Source organism: Corvus kubaryi, unplaced genomic scaffold (genome assembly GCF_017639235.1).
Source record: "Corvus kubaryi isolate FWS band 111438036 unplaced genomic scaffold, C.kubaryi_AGA036_p1.0 37347, whole genome shotgun sequence".
Classification (NCBI taxonomy): Eukaryota; Metazoa; Chordata; class Aves; order Passeriformes; family Corvidae; genus Corvus; species Corvus kubaryi.
The window spans coordinates 307,633-326,706 of record NW_024581113.1 but is presented as its reverse complement, the minus strand read 5'-3'; the positions used below and the strand labels follow the sequence as shown (position 1 = coordinate 326,706).

The 19,074-nt window shown below is 44.7% G+C and overlaps 1 protein-coding gene across 2 annotated transcripts; it reads left to right on the top strand.

The window, feature by feature from the left end:
- Positions 1-5,296: 5,296 nt before the first annotated feature.
- Positions 5,297-18,807, top strand: ENTPD6 (ectonucleoside triphosphate diphosphohydrolase 6). 2 transcript variants are annotated; one of them, XM_042031898.1, is made up of 14 exons: positions 5,297-5,366; positions 6,837-7,178; positions 8,508-8,584; positions 8,989-9,132; positions 9,567-9,642; positions 10,894-10,929; positions 12,092-12,180; positions 13,444-13,523; positions 14,461-14,525; positions 14,854-14,955; positions 15,435-15,575; positions 16,439-16,495; positions 17,088-17,200; positions 17,454-18,807. In XM_042031898.1, the coding sequence occupies exons 2-14, from the start codon at positions 6,920-6,922 to the stop codon at positions 17,541-17,543; spliced, it is 1,329 nt and encodes a 442-aa protein (XP_041887832.1). In that variant the 5' UTR covers positions 5,297-5,366; positions 6,837-6,919; the 3' UTR covers positions 17,544-18,807. The 2 variants fall into 2 exon arrangements, with proteins under 2 accessions (XP_041887832.1, XP_041887831.1); XM_042031897.1 differs by having other exon boundaries at positions 9,549-9,642.
- Positions 18,808-19,074: the final 267 nt, after the last annotated feature.

Here is a 19,074-nt window from a genome sequence, read left to right as displayed (position 1 = left end):
CTTCTGCAGAGGAAGCAGAATCATAAGGCAAGAAATTACTTTCTTCTCCCTTAGAATATTTGCAATTGACTCCAGGATTATGACAAGATCATAAAAATCTTTCTTAACAAAAGCTTGTTAAAGGCATGGGCTGTCTATTCCAACAGACAAACCTGTGCCACTCAACAACCAGCCTACCAAATGAATAACATGTATATTTGAATAAACACTTTGCCCACAAACTCACTGGTAAAACATATTTTTGACTGCCTGGAAATTCATCCCTAACATGAAACACAAGGGAAAATTTCTGAAACTGCAAACAGCTAAAAATGGCAGCAATTTGTTTTCACTTTATTCATCCTCCTCACCTAATTTTTGTCTGAAACCAGCTTCTTGGAGTCAGTGCTATGTGACAGCCCACAGATGGACGCATTTATAATGAATTTGGAGAAGTTAAAAACACAGTGATAGCAGATATGAAAAAAAAAATCTGGGGAACTCTCCTTAATTAGATTACACTCAGCGCACCCTGTCTATCTGAATGAGAACACGGCAGTGGAAACCGCCTGACAGCTTCGCTAATACAACTGAGGGGGTCTGTGGCAGCAGACATCTGTTTTAAAGCCCTGATCCAAATCTGCCCCTAGAGGCAAATCAGCCAGGCTTTGGATGTCGGTCTGAAACATTAAAAGCAAAATTCATACTTGCTGGGAGCAGGTGCAGTTCCACTAAACTCACCGCATTTGAACAGCACCCTGGATTTCAAACAGCTCCGGCAGTCTGCAAGTGCGGCACAAGCGCAAGGAGAAATGGACCCATCCATTATAGAACACTCAACTATCAGCAAGGTGTAGTAATGCTGCTTCCCCGCCAAGAAAGGTCTCAATAAGGTGACCAAAGTGCAAAGTACACTCAGCCCCTACTCACTGCCCTACAAATCAAGGGCTTGAAATTTTTGCTGTTGTTGTGTTTTCTCCCTCATGCTTAATTTTCTTGCACGCAGACCTGCCGGAGGATACATCCCCCTGCTTAGAAAAGCAATAAAAGGTATTTTCCTTTTTTTTTCCCTCTGAAAGCAGAATCTTTTCGTGTTTTATTACAACAGTCCACGGTACAATCAAATATGGAGGGGCCAAGGAAGAAAATCTGGCAATGATCCTCCCATACATCATTTCAGACAGCGGGCACACACCTCAGTATAAATAAACCGCTAAGCTATCCCCATTCATGTTTATAATTAGTGCAATCTATTTAACAAACAGACACATAATATAGGTCAATTATGTAGGTCATGATAAATTTATGAAGAACTTCACCTTGTAGGGCACCAAAAAGACCACGTTGAGGCAGCACTTCCAAAGTTACAGTTCATTTCTGCACACGGTTTGTGAGCAGCAGTGAGGAACAGCAGAGACCTCCTCAGTTTTTCTGGTTTGTTGTACTACAGCCACAACCATCAAGGAAAAACATCAGTGGCACCCCTTGGGAGACACCCTCTGTGATCCAAGCACAGAACTGTCCCTCCAAAATATTGAACCAGTTACTACTTTCAGCCAAAATTGCCAGAAGCATAAATGCCTCAAAGGTGTTTAATTTTCCATGACTTTGTCAAAAACTGATGGGTATCCAGAAGAGAGATGGAGAAATATCTTATTTATGCATCCTCCATAGGAAAGGAAACAGTAATCAGCGTTTGTCTGGAAATGTTTGATCATGGCCCTCTTCATCAGGGATAGATGCAGCTGCAGAGAAGTTGCAGTACATGCCAAGTCCTGCCTTGCCAGGAGTTTTGGGAAGGAATGATGAAGAACCACAGTGGAGGGCATCAGAGAGCAGCAGGTGCCATGTGGGGTTTCAGGTAAGTGACAGGACTGCAGAGCTACCTATCCTGCTCAGGGAAATGGGGAGGATTCGGTGGTAGATTGCCATAGAAAAAGCTACACGTGCACAGTTTGCAGCAAGCAAACAAATTTAACGTTCAGGGTTCAATGAACAGCACACTTTTCTGCTACAGGTCAGCACGAGTATAATTCGTTCTTTGAGATGAGGGGAGAAAATGGAACCTGAATAGAAATTTGAGCTATAGGTTTAGTTGCTGTTCCTTTTCCTTAGTATTTCCAAGTACTGCAGCAGCCCAACTCTCTCACTAGGTATGTGTCAGCTGGTTGAACACCCATGTGCCTCTTCGAGGATGTAGGGACATGGATCATTCAGTGGGATTTGGCACACATTACTACCTGGCTTGCACAACATGTCAATCACGTGCAGTTCATGGGCACACTGTGCCAAAAAATACTGACTTTGTACTTACAGTACAACACAAACTTGTTGCTGTTCACAAGAGTTGTGACCAAATTGGTGAAATAACCTTTTAAATATACAGATTCTCCTACTTGTACAATTTGTCTTTAATCCCTGTTTATTAATTCTTATTCAGACATCCAACACAATTATTCTCATAACACGGGAGCAACAGCAATAATTTCCCAAATGGTTCCCAAACTGGTTCCCAATAATCTGCATTCTAGCTCAGGTTTGATATATATATAATACACCAAGCTATTAATCTAAATGTACACATAAAAGCAATGTGTAAAATACATAGACATCATACTTGAAAATTTGTTACAAACCTCAGACTATGTGGCTTAATTCTAAGAATAACCACAGTACTGCATGTGACACAGTTTCAGGAATGGATCCAAAACTTTTTAAGCCACCCACACTCCATCCCAGGTCCGCAGCTGAGGCAAGGGGGTTTCCAAGAACAGCCTGAGAACTGTTCCCATGCACATAAGCAATGCTTTTCACAGGAGAGAGGAAAAAAACCAACGCAGCATTATATTTCCATTTCTTTGGAATCTCTAATCCTAACTGAAGCACTGTTTGTGAACATATATGCAAGATATTTCAACGAAGAGAAATAAATACTGTACTATTTTGCCCCATCCCTGGGGAAGTGGCGTTCCTGACAAAATACTGCTCTCTGCTGGCCTTGACCTGCTTTTCCACAAGGGCCTCACCTCCTGAGATCTGCCTTCCCCCGTGAAAAGGGAAAAAACCATCCTCTTTTACTGACTTAGCAATCGGTGACAGAAGCATTTCTTTATTTAGGATTGAAAAGAATTATTTTGCTAAGGAAAACTATATGGGATATCACTGAAACCTTTTGTCTTGAAGAAAAATTGCAAGTAGGCCTTCATCCCAAGTAACCCTCCCAAAGTATTCCTGTTTTCTTGCAACCTGGAAGAAGAAACAGGCTGCTCATGTAGCAGGCTCTCTGTTGTGATGAGTTCAGATGACTCTGTGTTTCTAAACATAAGGGACTCAAGTCCTGTTCTAGGTTTCAGGAAACTTGCTCCTAGGTGGGAATTTTCACAACAACCCAAAATCTCAGTGACAACCACAGAATTTGCGACTTAACTCCAGACCTGAGTAGCTCCATACCCCAAAACCTGTAATATCTTTACTTCCTATCTCCATTTTTTGCTGTTTTACCAGAAGGGGATCACTCAGAACAAAGCTAACTGAAACCCAGCTTATTTGCATTACATTTACCTTCACAGTGCCTCTAGATATCACTGAGCTACAGCTGGCACAGCAAGAACCATAAAAAACTGTGTTTAGTCTGTCAACATCTCATATTTTGGGGCAGAACTAGGTGTTGCCATGCTGCAGACTCACCAACACCAGTGACCATGCCCAGCTGTGAGGACCATCCTCCCCTCAGTCCCAGAGATAAAGGGTATTCACCCAGCAGTCAGGCTGCACCTTTCCTGAGGTTCTCCTGTCTGTCTTCTTCCCAATGGGTTTGCAGCTCCTGAGATGCCGTGACTGACAGGAATGCCACAGTGGCAATTTTGGGATTAACACCTACAGGAATCAGCAGAGCATTCTCAGATTACTTTTTTTCTCAAGTTGTTGGCAGAAGCATCTTTCTGTGGTGAAGCTACAGCATCAGGGTCTTGCTTACAAACCACCATAGAAACTAAACATAGATTCTGTTGCAATCACATCACAGAAGAGCCACAAATCTTAAAAAACTTTAATTCTTTGTACGTGGGGTATGGAGAAAGGCACAAAGCAACTACTCAAGGGCATCCTTTGCTCATATCTACTCATGCTCCCTGCCTCAGACCCAGCCCAAACTTGCAGGACAAGAGCTTCTGGCAGGGCTGACTCTCACTGGGGTGCAGAGGGTGCCCGGCAGCCCTGCCAGCCATCTCCTGGTGGCATTATCCCTGGGCCATGGAGCCTCTCCCGCCACCATCGCAGGCCCTGCTCTGCCCTGCCTCTCCTCGCCTTGAGGACTGCTCCTGTTATTGTCCACAAAAATCAGATTCATTACCCAGTGTGCAACAAGCCAACAATTACACGCTCGAGAGAGACCTCTGGTTATTTATTTCAGAGTTGCACAAGCCTGGATGATTGCTGGTATTCTATAAATCAAGGATCCCCCTCAGGACTTTCCAGGCCATTATTCATGCACAGATATTCAGTATAAGCAACCTCCCAAGTATATGTCGAGGGCAACCTAAAATGTTACTGTATTCCATATCTATCTGTGCCCCAAATTGTTATTGTGTCTAAGACCCTGCAGCCAGAAAAGAGAACTGGGGTGGGAGGTGCTTTTAAAGTCATTGTTCCCGAGGGGTTAAGTGAGATTTAGCAATTTTGTTTCTAGTGGTTATTTACAGTTTTGAGGTCTTTTTGCCTATTACTGTTCCACTAGTTAGTAAACTTACTTTTTTCACTTACATCTCTTCATATTCGTTCATTATTGGTGGAAAGGGATTGGTTAAAACTAAGGGGAGATAACTCATTTCAGAGTGTCCACCTCTTAAATTGTCTTAAACCATGACAGTAGAGCCCCTCTATTAGGACTGGTTAGTTATTATCATACAAACTATGTGAGCATGCATGCTCAGGGGAAGGGTCTTCACCTGGCCAGAACCTTTCTGACCTACAGCCGTGATGTTTTAGTACTATAATGAGCATATTTCAGCTATAGGATACATGGACCTTGAGTGTATTGCCAAGGTGGCAACAGATACATCAACATCTTGAGGTACTTCGCCCTTAAGAGCTCGTCAGCTCCAGGGCGTCCTTGCCTGAGTGATGTTAACTACCACCTGATTCAAGATAATTCTTACACATTCCACATTTTCCGACACCGTTTCTCCACACCTTTCTGATTTTGCGGCGTTTCGCCTTTTTTTTTTTTTTTTTTTTTATTTTTTTTTTAGCACACATTCACCGGGGCCCCCTGCGCGGGGCTCGGCCGCCGCAGGACCGCCCTCCCCTCACGGAGCCGCCTCGCGCCTGCGCCGTGGGGGCGGGGCCGCCCGCGAGCCGGGAGGCGGCGGCGCCATGGCGGGGGCGGCGTGAGTTGGGGAGGGAGGGAAGGAGGAGGGAAGGAGGGAGGGAGAGGGAGGAAGAGGGAAGTGCGGGTGGCGGGACAGGGGTGTGGGGGTGTGAGCGAGGGGCACCCCGCGGGGTGGGCCGGGTCGGGCCTGCGCTGGCCCGGGCTCTGCCTGGCTCCCGGCTCCCGCCTGCATTCCCTGCTCCGGGGCGCCGGCGGGAAGCTTTTCCCTTGCAGCAAATCTTGGCGTCCCCTGACAAAGGCAGGGAAGGGACAGTCGCGATTCTCTCCAGGCAAACGGCGGTAGGGGGGTAGCGCTCCCAGGCTGCTGTGCCTCCTCGTTTTTCCAGCCTCCGCTTTCCTGCGGTGGGGCTCGTGTCTCCTCGAAGGATCACCCGGTCCCTGCGGCTTTCCTCCCTCCTGTGACACTTAGCTCTGGTGTAGCTGCAGCTGAGGCCTTCCTGGCACCAGGAGGATCGGAGTTGATCACCCCGTAGACCTGCAGCGATTGCTACCTGCATGTCTCTGCCCGCTGATAGAAGCCAGAAAGATTTGTCATTTATTTGTAATGCCATCTTCCCGATTTCTGTGTCATGACAATCTACAGTTCCCTTTCCCTTAAGCTGATTCATTCTTTATGTGTATATTGTGCCTGTGATTTTGTTTTCCTCCATTATTATGAAATGTTGTCTTACCTGGTTTGGGAAATACTCTGTAATCACCTTGATTTTAAATTCCTCCCCTTCATGCCTTCTGTATGGTTCCTGAATTCACATCAAGATATTACATGTGTGTCAAAAACCTTGTTGAACTCAACTTCATCAATTGGTTTGTTTTTTCCTTACTACTCAATCAAAAAAGGAAAAATTACCTGTAATTTTGCTGCCCATAAATCACCACCGACTGGTTTTTAATCGTCTGAATGATGCTATGTGAGGGCTTGTCGATTTTGTGGGTTGTGCTTTGCTGGTATTGGAGATGGGGGAGGAGGGCACTCAGTTCCCTGGATCTTGCAGTTTACCTTTCAAACATTAATTTTAAGTTGCCCTTGTCCAGTCTTCTGGGACCTCCTTCACCATCCAGGAACTAACAAAGATAACTGCCCAGAGAAGCTGTGGCATCATCATCCTCGGAGTTTTTAAAAATGCTCTTGGATATCGTCCTTAGTCACATGGAGGGTCCCAACAGCTGCCCCTGCTGTGAGCAGGATGTGTGATGAGAGACCTCCTGAGGTCCCCTCCCACCTCAGTTACTGTATTTATCGTCTCTGAACCCTCCTTGTTTTGTGCTGTGTTAGGCCTCTGTAGCAATGGGGGAAGAGATTTGTGCTGTTCCATGCCTTAAAATGAGCTGTGGAACTGAAAGAGGTGCTAAAGGAGGCTGCATTCCTTCTGCTCATTGGGAAAGTAGTGTCCAGTGTCATGGGCATCAGTACTTTTAGATCCTTCTATCAGGTTGGGAAAATAAAACAGATCTTTTCTGTTGGATCTAGGAGTGATGTGGGAACCACCTGTTCTGTGTGAAGGACGAGGAATAGATCACTTGATAAAGGGAAGAAACAAACCATCCCATTAAATGGAAGCCATGAAGATATCAAAGCGGTTCTTCGCTTTTGGGATTTTGACATGCATAGCTGTTTATGTTGCATACATAAAATGGCACTTGGGCTCCAGACCATTTGTGGGGGCCACAGAAGGAGTTGCTGAAAGCAGGGGAGATAAACTGACCCATCAGGCAGTGACCACAGATCTCTCGGTCTTTTATGGAATTATGTTTGATGCAGGAAGCACGGGAACTCGCATCCATATCTTTAAATTTGCACAGCAGCCAAGAGGTATGTCCTGCTCATTGCATGACAGATTAAGTCTTCCATAATGTTATGGAGCAGATTATTGATGGCACTTTTCTAGGTATTACTTAAACATGCATCAGGTCTTTCTAGAGAGCCATCAGGAGGTATATTATGGTTCAGGCATGTGTGTTTGGATGCAATTGTGAAAATGTTCAACAAGGAGAAAATGCTGTAATGTCAGAATATGAACTAAATAGCACCTATACTTTTAGAGTAGTGGCTTGAAGAAGGACAATTTTTCATCACACTGGTGGAAGAGAGAATTATAAATTCAAACTGCCTTATTTCCCCAGTTTTTTTAGGTTGTTGGGTGTCTCCAGTTCCTGGCAGTGAGATGCTTCTCTCTACAGTGTCTAGTTTAGTGCATCCTTGGCTTCAGTGTTGGGTTTAAACTGCAAAACAAAACAAAAATTGCAAATTATTTGATTAAAATTGCTGTGTATTGCATCTGGACAGAAACTACCTCTGAGAAGTGAAGCAGAAGCATACAAAAAAGCTCCAGCTTTCCTCTGGAGTAGTAAACTCCATTTGTTTATATGTTGTCAGCTCCTGCTTGTGAAACTCTTAAAGATTAGAGAACCTGAGTGGGTGCTGTTGGTAGGTGATCTAAAGGCTCTGCTAAGGATTGGCAGTGTGGTGTGTGGTGTGATTGGCCTCTGGGGAGCACCTTAGGTTTGCATAGTGGGCTGCTGTAAGGCTCAGCCACCAAAGGTGTTAAACAACAGTCCGTGGATTTCCTTCTTTTCCTGTATCCCCAAGTCTTTGCTTCTTCCTTGCCTGCTTCATCGGAAACACACTTTCAGAATATGTTGCAGCAAACTTTATGGAGTGTAGTGTTGTCTGGACTGCAGGTTCATATAAGGTACTGCAGCTTTCCAAAATACTGAAGCCTGTATCCCTCTGCTGCTATTGAAAATAGTGGAAAAGCTACCATTAGGTTTTGCTGGAATCAAGTTTAGCCAGAACAGAGCAGGCTGAAACAAGAGTTCTTTTTTTCCAGGTGCAGTTTGGAAAGCTGCACATGGCAGGTGTAAGGCCTCCAAGAGAGCTTTGCACCCATCTGGTGACTGATGTGCATAGTGGACAGCAGCACCTGACAACCAGTCATGACTTTAAAAGTGGTTTTCTCAGGTTCTAATTCCACAGCCATGACTGTATTTAAAGGTCAGGTGGCTGTTAATAGTTCATTAGGCAGGGGCATCAACTGACTTCTATTAGCACATAATAATGGATTTTTTAAAAATAGTTTTCTTTTTGTGTATGCAAAATTATTTGTACCATTACTTATTTTGGAATACTGCTTTTGAACAGAGACTCCCAGATTAACCCATGAGACGTTTAAAGCACTGAAACCAGGTCTGTCTGCATATGCTGATGATGTCGAAAAGGTAATTTGAGTGACTTCTTTCCTGTCTCACCTTCTGGTCTGCAGGGATTTAGGGACTCCAAGAGCCAGAGTTAGCTCATAGTGTTTACAAAAGCCTTTGCTTTCCAAGAATTTGTCATACTGCCTTTTGAGCCTTTTGTAGCCAAAACGTTTGGTGGCAGAGAGTTCTGTTCTGTTTCACTGTTTGAAAAAGTGACTCTGGTTTGGACCTGTTGCTCAATAATTCCCATTATATCCACTAGGCCTTATGCTGTAGGAGACAGTGAGTCCTGCACCTTCTCCTGACCCCTTGTGATATGAATTTGTCTCTGTTTCACATTTACAGTGAATTGTAGCTCTAATCACCCTTTTGCCCTTTCAAAAGAGTTTTTAAGATGCCTTTTATTGTTCTTTCTCTGCTCACAGAGTGGCCAGGGAATAAAAGAGCTCCTGGAGGTGGCAAAGAAGGAAGTTCCTATGGAGCTGTGGAAGTTTACTCCTCTGGTCCTGAAAGCCACAGCTGGCCTACGGTTGCTGCCAGGAGAGAAAGCTCAGAAGTTGCTGGAAAAGGTATTATTTCTTGTCTTTCCGCTTGCTTTCCAGAAAACATGCTCCTGTTAAAAATGCAGCTGCCTGGGACATTTCTGAAAGCTAGGGTGTCAATCTCCTGCCTTTCCCATGCATGTGTAATACCTTGAGGTTAACCAATTCCAACAAAGTAAACTGGATTCCCTTCCCTACCCATGTCCATCCCTTGTTAATGGCATTTCTGAGCAGTCTTCACGCTTGAAAACCCACACATCCATCCCTGTTCCTGCACCAAACTGCAGGGCCAGCATGTAAAGGCTGCTGCTTGTTGGAGTCTTGGGCTTCAAACAAAGTAGTGAGCAGCAGTCAGGATCTGGCCCAAGGAGAGGAACAGTAGTGTAAAATTGGAGTTTTAAGAAGCTTGTTTTTCAGCTGAAAAACTATTTCTCTGAATGTAGCTTTTATTTGAGCTACAGGTGAAGGAGATTTTTCAGGCCTCCCCCTTCTTTGTGAGGGACAACTGCGTGTCGATAATGAATGGAACTGACGAAGGTAAGCAACTTTGTAAGAGATTCTTTCTGCAGTCCTGGAGATCCCTGCTGCACTCTGACCAGTCCCTGCCTGCTGCAGTAGGAACCCATAAGCAGCAGGTGTGACAGAAACAGAGTTTTTATGTGGCCACAGGCAGTGCCTGCCAAAGAAATCTCGTGCTGTGTTTTCCAGTTTGAAGCCCTCAGTTCTGTCCTGATCTTGAAAGCTCTTGAGCACTGAGCAGTTCCTGTAGGTTCACCAGAAAGGCACTGTGCAGTCAGCACTTCTGGAAATGTTTCTGAGTATCTGCTTTTTGATGTGGTCTTCAGCAACTGGGTTTGCCCACTCTACTCTTGACAATGCTTATCAGGGCCCTCTGGAAGTATTTGATCATAATTTAAATTACAACTCATCAATTGAGTGGGATTGTAAATGCAATCTTAAACCTGTTACATAGAGAAGAAAATACATGCTGAAATAAGTTCCTGTTTATCCAAAAATGTTGAGGACAGAATGTCTAAATTTTAAGTAACTGAGTGTTGAAATGTGTTTTAGATCTGCTCAGAAACCAAGCTTTAAAATAGCTGAAGCTGTTTATGAGTTTCTCTTCTTGCTCCTTAATGGAAGAAAGAACATTCTTTTGTTTTAAGATCAGTAATAGCTGTGATAGCCTTGGTTCAGCCAAGGATTGAAGTGGGCCATGCTCTCTAGCCTGCCTTGAGTTTTAACCACATGAATAAATATTTGAATATGTTAACCTAAGGCCACTGATTCACCTAATTTATGGGGAAATGGTTTATAAAACAAGAAGAGGACAGAAACAGCATGGCTCACAAAATTGCTTAGAGGAAAACGGGCAAAATTAGATCACTGAAAGATGAAAATTCTTAGTATGTATAAAGAAAAGTGGAGTACCTGACATCAAACAAAAGCCAACAGTGGATGTTTTCCTAGAAAACGAACAATGTGAGTTTCAGTCATCTCTTTGTCTTTTAGCTAAGGACTGAAGCCTTTGTGACTTCCTGCCTAAGTTTTTGACCTGTGAAATAGAGAGTTCTCCAGGCATTTCATACATGGGGCTTCTCTCCCAAATATCACATAAGCTCTGATAGAGAAGGTCATTCTCTTTGTTCACATAGTCTAATCTTGTTTTGTCAGTAATTGACAGTTCTGGAAACCTTGTAATATGGCTTAATTTACCTGCTTACTGCTGTTAGATAAAATGAAATGCTATGATCTAAGCATGTGTCTTCTGAATCTTTTCCTTATTAGGTATTTCAGCCTGGATCACAATAAATTTTTTAACAGGTATGTGTACATGAGTATGTGTATAAAGATATGACCAATGCTGTGAAATTCATGCTCTTTTTCTGCCCATGTGTGGGATTTGCTCATTCATTGGGGTGGAACAGGAGAAAGAAGACTCTTAGAATAAGTCAGCAGTTTGTTTTTGGTCTGGCCTAATTAAGTCATTAGGATTTTGTTTGTTTACTTGATGGAGTGAGGAGTTTAAGCCTTTTTCCTAGACATTTAATGTAGCTTTTCTTTCAGTTCCCTGTAGGGTACCAGCACATTTTATTCCTTTTAGAGCCTGCTGTGACTGGCTACATTTTTTGTGCGAATATTCTAGATGTGCTTGGCAGGTGCAGAGAGTAAAAGAAAAGTGCTATGCTACTTCCTTATAGATTTATAACACAGAAGTGCCACGGGTGTTTACACTGCTGAGTGAGGAAAAGGGTAGCTGAAGAGCAGAGAGAAAACTAAGCTGAAGACCTCTCTGACAATACATAAAGCACTCTGCCATCCAAGTGCTCTGTTCAGCACACAGTGTGTGGGGCAATGTGCTCTGGAGCTTTTTGTGCTCCCAGGAAGTATCAGAAGGGTCAGCAATCTTTAAACATCAGCTATTGTGAGGTACGGTGAGGTACTAGGCACAAACTGTCCTTGTCAGGAAGGTGCATTTGAAGGATCTAACAGAGAAGCACTAGATCTAAATGAGAGCAGAGGTCCTGGCTGGCAGCAGGAAGAATTCCAAGAGAGCTGAATCTCTTAGGCCAGCTCTTTTCAGTCTGTCATCCCTTTGGCCATAGGAATCTGCAAAATATTCCTAAGGGATCAGGGAGAGGTGGCTAAGAAAACCACATTCCTCTGTGTTACAAAGTGGTTACCACAGCAGAGTTTGCAAAAGGTCTTTGCATCCAAAATGTTCAGCAATGCAATAACCAAAGCTGCTGTGATGAGGACAGGAACAGCCACTGGAGAAATAAGAGACTCTTGTCACTTTAAGATTTTCAGGTCTGATAAAGCCAAAATCAGTGCCCAGTAGATAACAGTATAATTTAGTGCTGTGTGGAAGCTGAGAGGTGGAGTTAGATTGTTCTCTTTCCTTACCACTGTACTTCTGGTTTTGTTCCTAGTCAGTTTCTCACAGTGCCCACCATGGCTTTCTCTGTTCTGTCCCACATTTCAGGCAGGCTAGATGACCCGCAGAAGAGAAGTGTAGGGATGCTGGATTTGGGTGGTGGATCAACACAGATCACCTTCCTTCCGCGCACCGAGGTAACGTGAGCATGCACACTGTTGGGAAATGCTGCTGTAGGAATCTGTAACTGCTCAGGTTTCTTTCCCTTGGAAACAGAGCAAGAGTTTGTCAGTGTAGCCACACTTGTGACTTGGTCCTATCTGCCTTTTTATAGGCAGTCCCAGAGGCATTCACAGCTCTTTGTCCATCCATCTTCTTTGTCCAGCTCTGTGGGTCAGTGCTGCTTGTGGCAAGTCTGCTAGGGCTGCTTTATCTCGTGGAGGACACCACGTTCACCTGAATGTCTTAATCCTTGACTTTCAGTTTGTACAGCTTATAACAAAGAATTAAAAAAGCAATGCTGTTCATGAATTCAAGTCCAGCATTTGGTCTACACTGGGGTTTAAGAACACAGTAAGGTGCCTTCTTAATCCTTGTTTCTGATTTTCCTGAGTTCACTCAGTTGCAAATGAATGCCATTTTAGCTTCCTGGTGTGGCATTTCTATAGATGTTCTGTGGAGCCCTGTGATTGTGGTATTGTAAGGCTCTGGCCTGTGCAGAGATAGTGCTCATAGTAAAGCTGCACAAAAGCAGAGGGATGGGATGCTGTATCGGCCTGGGATAATCAAGACATTTCACTATTTCACCAGAATGGCAAGGGATTTGAAGGGTCCAGGGAGTGGAAGTTCTGGACATAGAGGAGTTAAGATATGAGCAACATGAACAGCACTGTGGCCTGAGCTTTGCTCCCCACAAACATTCTGGCCGTGCTGATGCACTTGGGGAACAGGCTACCCTTTCATTCCTTCAGACCACAGGCTGGTCCTCACTCTGTTCCTTGGCAAGCACAGGGATGTGCTTTTCCTCTGGCTTGTGCAAGTTCACAGATGAATTCACTCGAGTAGGAAGTTAATGCGTGCCTGGCCTTCCTATTAGTTTGCACACAGTTCCTGTAGTAGGGATCATGTGAAGAGGCAGTTGCTGTAGCCTCTGGACAAAAGCAGTTAAGAGCTGGAATAAGGATTCCTTTTTAATGGAAGTAATTCTTTTATACAGCATATTGGTGTCGATACAAATAGAAATGTAATCAATTTAGACCCTCTCATCAAACCTCTTAGCTCCAGGTTCTGTGGTTGTCTTGTGTATCAGCAGTCAAATTGAAATCCTTGCAAATTCGTCATTTCTCTCTGAATCATGCTAGGATAGTTTCACATTTTTCCTAATGTGTTGGAAGATTACTTTGTTGATGTTTGCTGCTGGCTGGCAGAAACCTGCCAGTGACATCTTTTTCTCCCTCCAGGCAACTCTCCAGACATCTCCATCTGGCCACACAACTTCATTTCAGATGTTTAACCACACCTACAAGCTGTATTCATACAGGTTAGTTGTGGGAAAGAGAGCACTGTGCACAGATGGAAGCTTTCTGTGAAGCCAGGGAGACCGAGGTGTTTTTCTGGGGTGGGGTCCTTGCAAATGAATGCCATGAAGAAGCAGAGAAACTTGAGCCATGTGTTTTTAGTGGATTAACCTTGGCTGCCCACCATGTGCACACCAAGCCCCTCTATCACTCCCATTCCATTAACAGGACGGGGGGAAGAAACTATGACAAAAAGCTCATGGGCCAAGGTAAGGACAGGGAGGACACCAGTTATTGTCATGGGCAAAACAGACTTGATTTTAATTTAATTTATTTAGCATCTAATTTAATTTGCCAATTAAACAGTAGGCTAATGAGAAATAAGAACAAAATCAAAAATGCCTTCCCTCCACCTCTCCCTCCTTCCCAGGCTCAGCTTCACTCCCCACTCTTATACCTCCTCATCACCGAGCAGCACAGGAAGATGGAGAATGGGGGTTGCAGTCAGTTCATAATGCTTTGTCTCTGTCATTTCTTCTTCCTCACTGTTTTCCCTGCTCCCAGTGTTTTGGGCAGCAGCTTCTTCCCACCTGTGCTTGCTATGGGGTGTGTTTGGGCTCGGAAAGTCAGTTCTGTATGCAAGTGGCTGGGCTGCCTTTGAGGAGGGTAGGAGTACCTAGTGTAGTACTAGGAGTAGTGTTAGGGAAATGTCATTGCCAGTTCTCCAACAGCCAGATTACAGCTGACAGCTATTGCCTGAGCTTTTCCAAAGAGGAATTATCCTTCTGGATAAGGTAATACAAGAGTGGGTTGTCATACTGTTCCCCTCGTGCATGAGCTGCTGACTTGAGCCACTTTGCCATGGCTGTGTAGAGGAGACTGGCATGTCCCAGCTGGGTTGTCAGTGGAGTATCAGAGGAAGGATGTCTGTTGCTCACAGAGGCTTTTCTCCCTTTGCAGTTACCTGGGACTTGGGCTGATGTCAGCAAGGCTCGCCATTTTGGGAGGAGTTGAGGGAAAACCCTGTAAGTTATGGGCAGTCCTCGGGTCCTGGCTCTGAGCTCAGGGTGTGCAGTACTGTGGTGGGGGGAGGAGCTGTGTATCCCCTTCCCACTGGGCTCAAGGTTTCTGACTGGCATGTGGGCTCCTGTCACCATGGCCGGGTGCATTTGAGACAAATGCAGGAGGTGACGCTGACAGATCCCAGGAGACCTGGATTCTTGCCAGCCTCAGGTTGGGGGTGGGCATGGGACATCCAAGCCATGACTTGGCTGTGGAGGGGCCTTGCTGAGGCTGCAGGACAGGGCTGGGAGTGAGGGATCTGAATTTGTCTCCTTATGTTTTTTCCTGCAGTAGGAGAAGGGGAGGAACTGATCAGCCCTTGTTTACCACCTGGCTTCAAATCCGAATGGCAACATGCTGAGATAGTGTACAAAATTAAAGGACAGAAGGCAGGTATAGTGATTTATCACTCTTGCTATCTAGGCTAGCTGCTCTTAGCACAGTAAATGATACGCTCTCATCCTCCTCCAAAGACACCAGACTGTTTACGGTTCTGTCTGGCTCCTCTTGATGTGCTGCTGTCAAAGAGATCCTGCAGCTCTTTCCTCTTGTGCCTTGATGTGTCTGCCCAGTCAGTAAAAATGCTAGAAGTGATGCAGATGGAGTTGAGCAGCCCTTGAATGGGTCTTTCAAAATCCTTCTGCCTCAAATGATGTTGTCCATCTCTGATCTATCAAGTGCTTAGTCCCAACCTGAGGATGGTAAGTGTCTGCCTCTGGAAGAAGATGCAGATTTCAGTTCTCTGGGAAGAGCTTAGGGAATGCTATTTTGCAAAAAGGAGCCTGTTTCCTGACAGATCCTAAATAAATTCTATGTATATTTAACTCTCAGCCTGTAATATGATTTGGGGGGGGGCGTTCGTCTTCTTTTAGGTGAACCTCTCTATGAATCTTGTTCTAATAAAGTGGCAAAGATGCTCTACAAAAAAGTGCATAGAGCTGAGGAAGTGAAGGACTTGGACTTTTACATTTTTTCCTACTACTATGACTGTGCAGCAGAGGCTGGTCTCATAGGTAAGTCTGCTCCTGGCTTGGTTTCATTTTAAATGACAAGTTACAGAAGCAATGGGAACACTTGCACCCATCATGATGCTTTGCTAAGCCATCGTGGAATTTAGTCTGCTGTTACACTGCTGTGCAGCATTGATCTTGACTTGATACTAATTTCTACAGAGAAGATACTGGGGCTGTGAAATAGGACATACAGCCTTTGGTAATAATTTTTAAACTGTTTACATTTCAGAAATGGTTGTTGCCTAATTAACTCTGCAGTCCAAAATAGAAGAAACTTCATAATGATAAGCAAATTTGTTGGGCAGTAAAATCTACTTGGGCTGTGTGTTTGCTTCACTGACCTTTTGAGATGGAATGAAGATTTTCAGCTATTTCCACATGCATTCAGAATGCATCTCTTTTCCAGTGGTATGCTTGTGTACAAAAGGCTTCCTATTCAGTAGTAGAAAGCAGATAATGAGATCTCAATTTAGTTTGGACAAACATACCCTCCTCCTCAGCCTCTTTCTTTTTACAAATAATGTCAGATTTAATGTGTTGCAGAGCACCACTGCCCTGTCAGATCTGATCACAGGTGTTCATTGTCCGGGCACCACTGGACAGGGCAGTGCAGAACTGGGGGTCAGGTGAGATGGTCTGTAAGCTCTGTTTCTGTAGGAAACAAAGCTAAAGGCTCTTCATAAACCAAGGTTTTTCAATCTCTATTTAGAATCTTTTGAAGGTTCTTTTACCTTTAAAACCAGTCTGAATTTTGAAATTGATTTCAGTGGCTCAAGGTTTCATTTCCAGACAACTTTTTGACTTGAATCTACAATTGCCTTTGTACAAAGACCATAAAAGACCATGGGATTTTTTTCTTTTAGATAAAGAAAAAGGAGGAAGCTTAACTGTCAGTGACTTCGAAATTGCAGCAAAATATGGTGAGTAAAATACAATCAAACACACACTAATAATTGTGTGTAAATTGATTCCCAGCTGGCAAATATCGGACACACTAAAAAGCCTGATGCTTTTAAGTAAATATTGAGTCCCTCTACATAGCATCTATGTATATATATGCATTTCTGCTTATTTCTGAAAATCTCAACCATTTTTATATTAACTTTTGCTTTTGCAGTGGGTTTTACTTTGAGTTTGTCTTTTGTTGTTTTTTTTTTTTTAATTTGGTTTTGTCGACATTTGTTGAGTGCTGGTGCTCAAGAAAATTAACACACCTGAGGTTGCTCAGATATTTAAAGACTTGAAGTAGATAGAAGAAAAGTTGGAGGCTCTTTTCCTGGAGAGATACAAGAAACTGCTGTCTTAGGGGAGAGACAGAATGTCTTGAACTTCCTTACAAAGCTTATGTGTTTATTCTAGTGTGTGTATGTCATGTCATTGTAACAGGTTCCATCACTGCACAGCTCAAGTGACAAGTGGTGGTTTTGGATTCATTTGGGATTTTTCACAGCTGGGTTGATTTTAGACCTGAGCCCACAGTGTGCACTCAGACACTGTTTTCTTTCTTCTTAGTTTGTAAGACCATGGAAGTCAGCCCTGGAAACAGCCCTTTTCTCTGCATGGACCTCACATACATCACCTTCCTGCTGCAGGAACTGGGCTTCCCAAAGAGCCAAGGCTTTAAGGTGAAGCTCAAAGTGGATTTCTGAGGAAGGTGGGCAGGAGGGTGCCAAGGCAGGAGTCATCCTGCTGGGAGCTTGGTTCTTGATTTAACTTCTTGCTACAATGCATGATCTGCAATTGTGGGTTGCAGCCACACTCTCCCCACGATGGTGGTAGCTGTTTGTCATAACCTTCAGCACTGTATCCACCTTGCATGCTTCAGATTCTCCCAAAGAGTTGTGTTTCAACTTTTCTGCTTGTTTTTTTTCTTTCCAGCTTGCCCGGAAAATTGACAATGTTGAAACAAGCTGGGCATTGGGAGCCACTTTCCATTACATCGACTCACTCAATAGACTGCAGTACTAAAGCTCCTAGAAGGTGACTTTTGGGAATTTCCATTTTTTTGGAAGCCCAGCATGGGAAACCCTGCTGAAGGGTGTGCTTTTGGCTTCCAGAGTCCTTTGGAAGATGAGCTACACTCCTTTCCCCCCATCCCCCCCACCAAGTCTCCTCCATCGCTAGCTCTTTTTTACAGTGCAGACTGTAAAGGAAAAGCCTTGATTTGACAGTGTGTGCCGTCAGCTTAATGTAAAACTTGATCATTTTGGAAGGAAAACCAGGACTCTGCAGGACATCTATGATCTCTATGAGAAAAACAGACCTTTTTTGGAATCTGCCTGTACTATGTGCTTGCAGTGTGCTGAAGTTGCTGAACGGTCACTCCAGAAGGAACTCTTTACTGTCCTGATTTCAGGGTGTTTTTTTCCTGTTTGTCGGCAGTTTTCAGTGATGATTTTTATTTTACTATTCCTGTGTTTGAAGGTAAACTTGTGTGTGTGCAAAAACAGTGCATTTACACATTGTGCTGCTGACAGGCAGCAGCTTTGAAATGCAGCGTGGAAGTCACAGCTCTATCTTCCAGTTGCTGAAGGAGAAAAGCTCAGGGGGACTCTAGAAGCTGGGTATAGACTTGGAGGAACGATTTTAACCCTGTGTGCCCTGTAGGGTTAAAACCTAATGTTGATTCCCTGGCTATTGGGAGGTAGATGGTGGAAGACAACATCAGACTTGCCGGATGAGCAAGGCCTGGGAGCTGGGTACAAGGATAATGATGGATTTGACAGTTCTGCAGCCAGTCAGAGGAAGATAGATGCAACCACAAAAATAAACCCTGAGCATGGCTCATTGGACGTTGCAGACTTTTGTGCCTTGGCAAGGTTGATGCACGGCTGGGGATGAACGCATTTGCTTGGTATTTTGGGTGTCTCTTCTGCAGACACATCTCTGCTAAATGAATGTAATGTGGTTGCAATGAGCCAGGGCAAGGTAGCTGGAGTGCTCCACTCCAACAGTGCCTGGTACGCAGACAGGGAGTGATCACAGTGGCTGGAAGGGATATGCTGTGCTATTTGTAATCTACCTGTGGAATTGTGATGTGTTTGATGAATGTATAGAGAAGACCCAAGTGGTCTTTTGGCGGTGTGAAAGAGCCCAGCTTTCCCGAGTGCCTGCCCTGACTCCTGGGCTCAGGGCAGCAATACACGACATGCTGTGTGCATGGCTGCTGGCTCTGTGTACCGGGGACACCTGAACCTCGCTATGCGGACAATAAACCCCCAATTTAAAACGAGAACGTGGTGGTGGGGTGGCTTTTAGCGCCAGAGCCCGCCCGGCGGGTGGGATGAGAAATCACTGCCCTGACGCCGTCCCTGACCCCTCGTGCCATCAGTCACTCCGGCATCCGAGTCCCCCGGTGCCATCCCAGCCTCCCACGCCATCCCAGTCCCCAGTCCCTCTCCCGGTCCCCCTCGGCCCGCCCCGGCAGCGGCGCCGGCCCCGCCTCGTCGCGGGCGGAGGAGGCGCAGGCGCGGCGGCCCCGGCCCGGCCCCGGCCCTGC

Excerpts from the sequence above, each read along its gene's own strand:
- ENTPD6 (XM_042031897.1), top strand. The coding sequence starts at position 6,920 with ATGGAAGCCATGAAGATATCAAAGCGGTTCTTCGCTTTTGGGATTTTG. Across the intron at positions 9,643-10,893 it reads AATGAATGGAACTGACGAAG|GTATTTCAGCCTGGATCACA; the intron begins GTAAGCAACTTT and ends TTTCCTTATTAG. Across the intron at positions 13,524-14,460 it reads TACAAGCTGTATTCATACAG|TTACCTGGGACTTGGGCTGA; the intron begins GTTAGTTGTGGG and ends CTCCCTTTGCAG.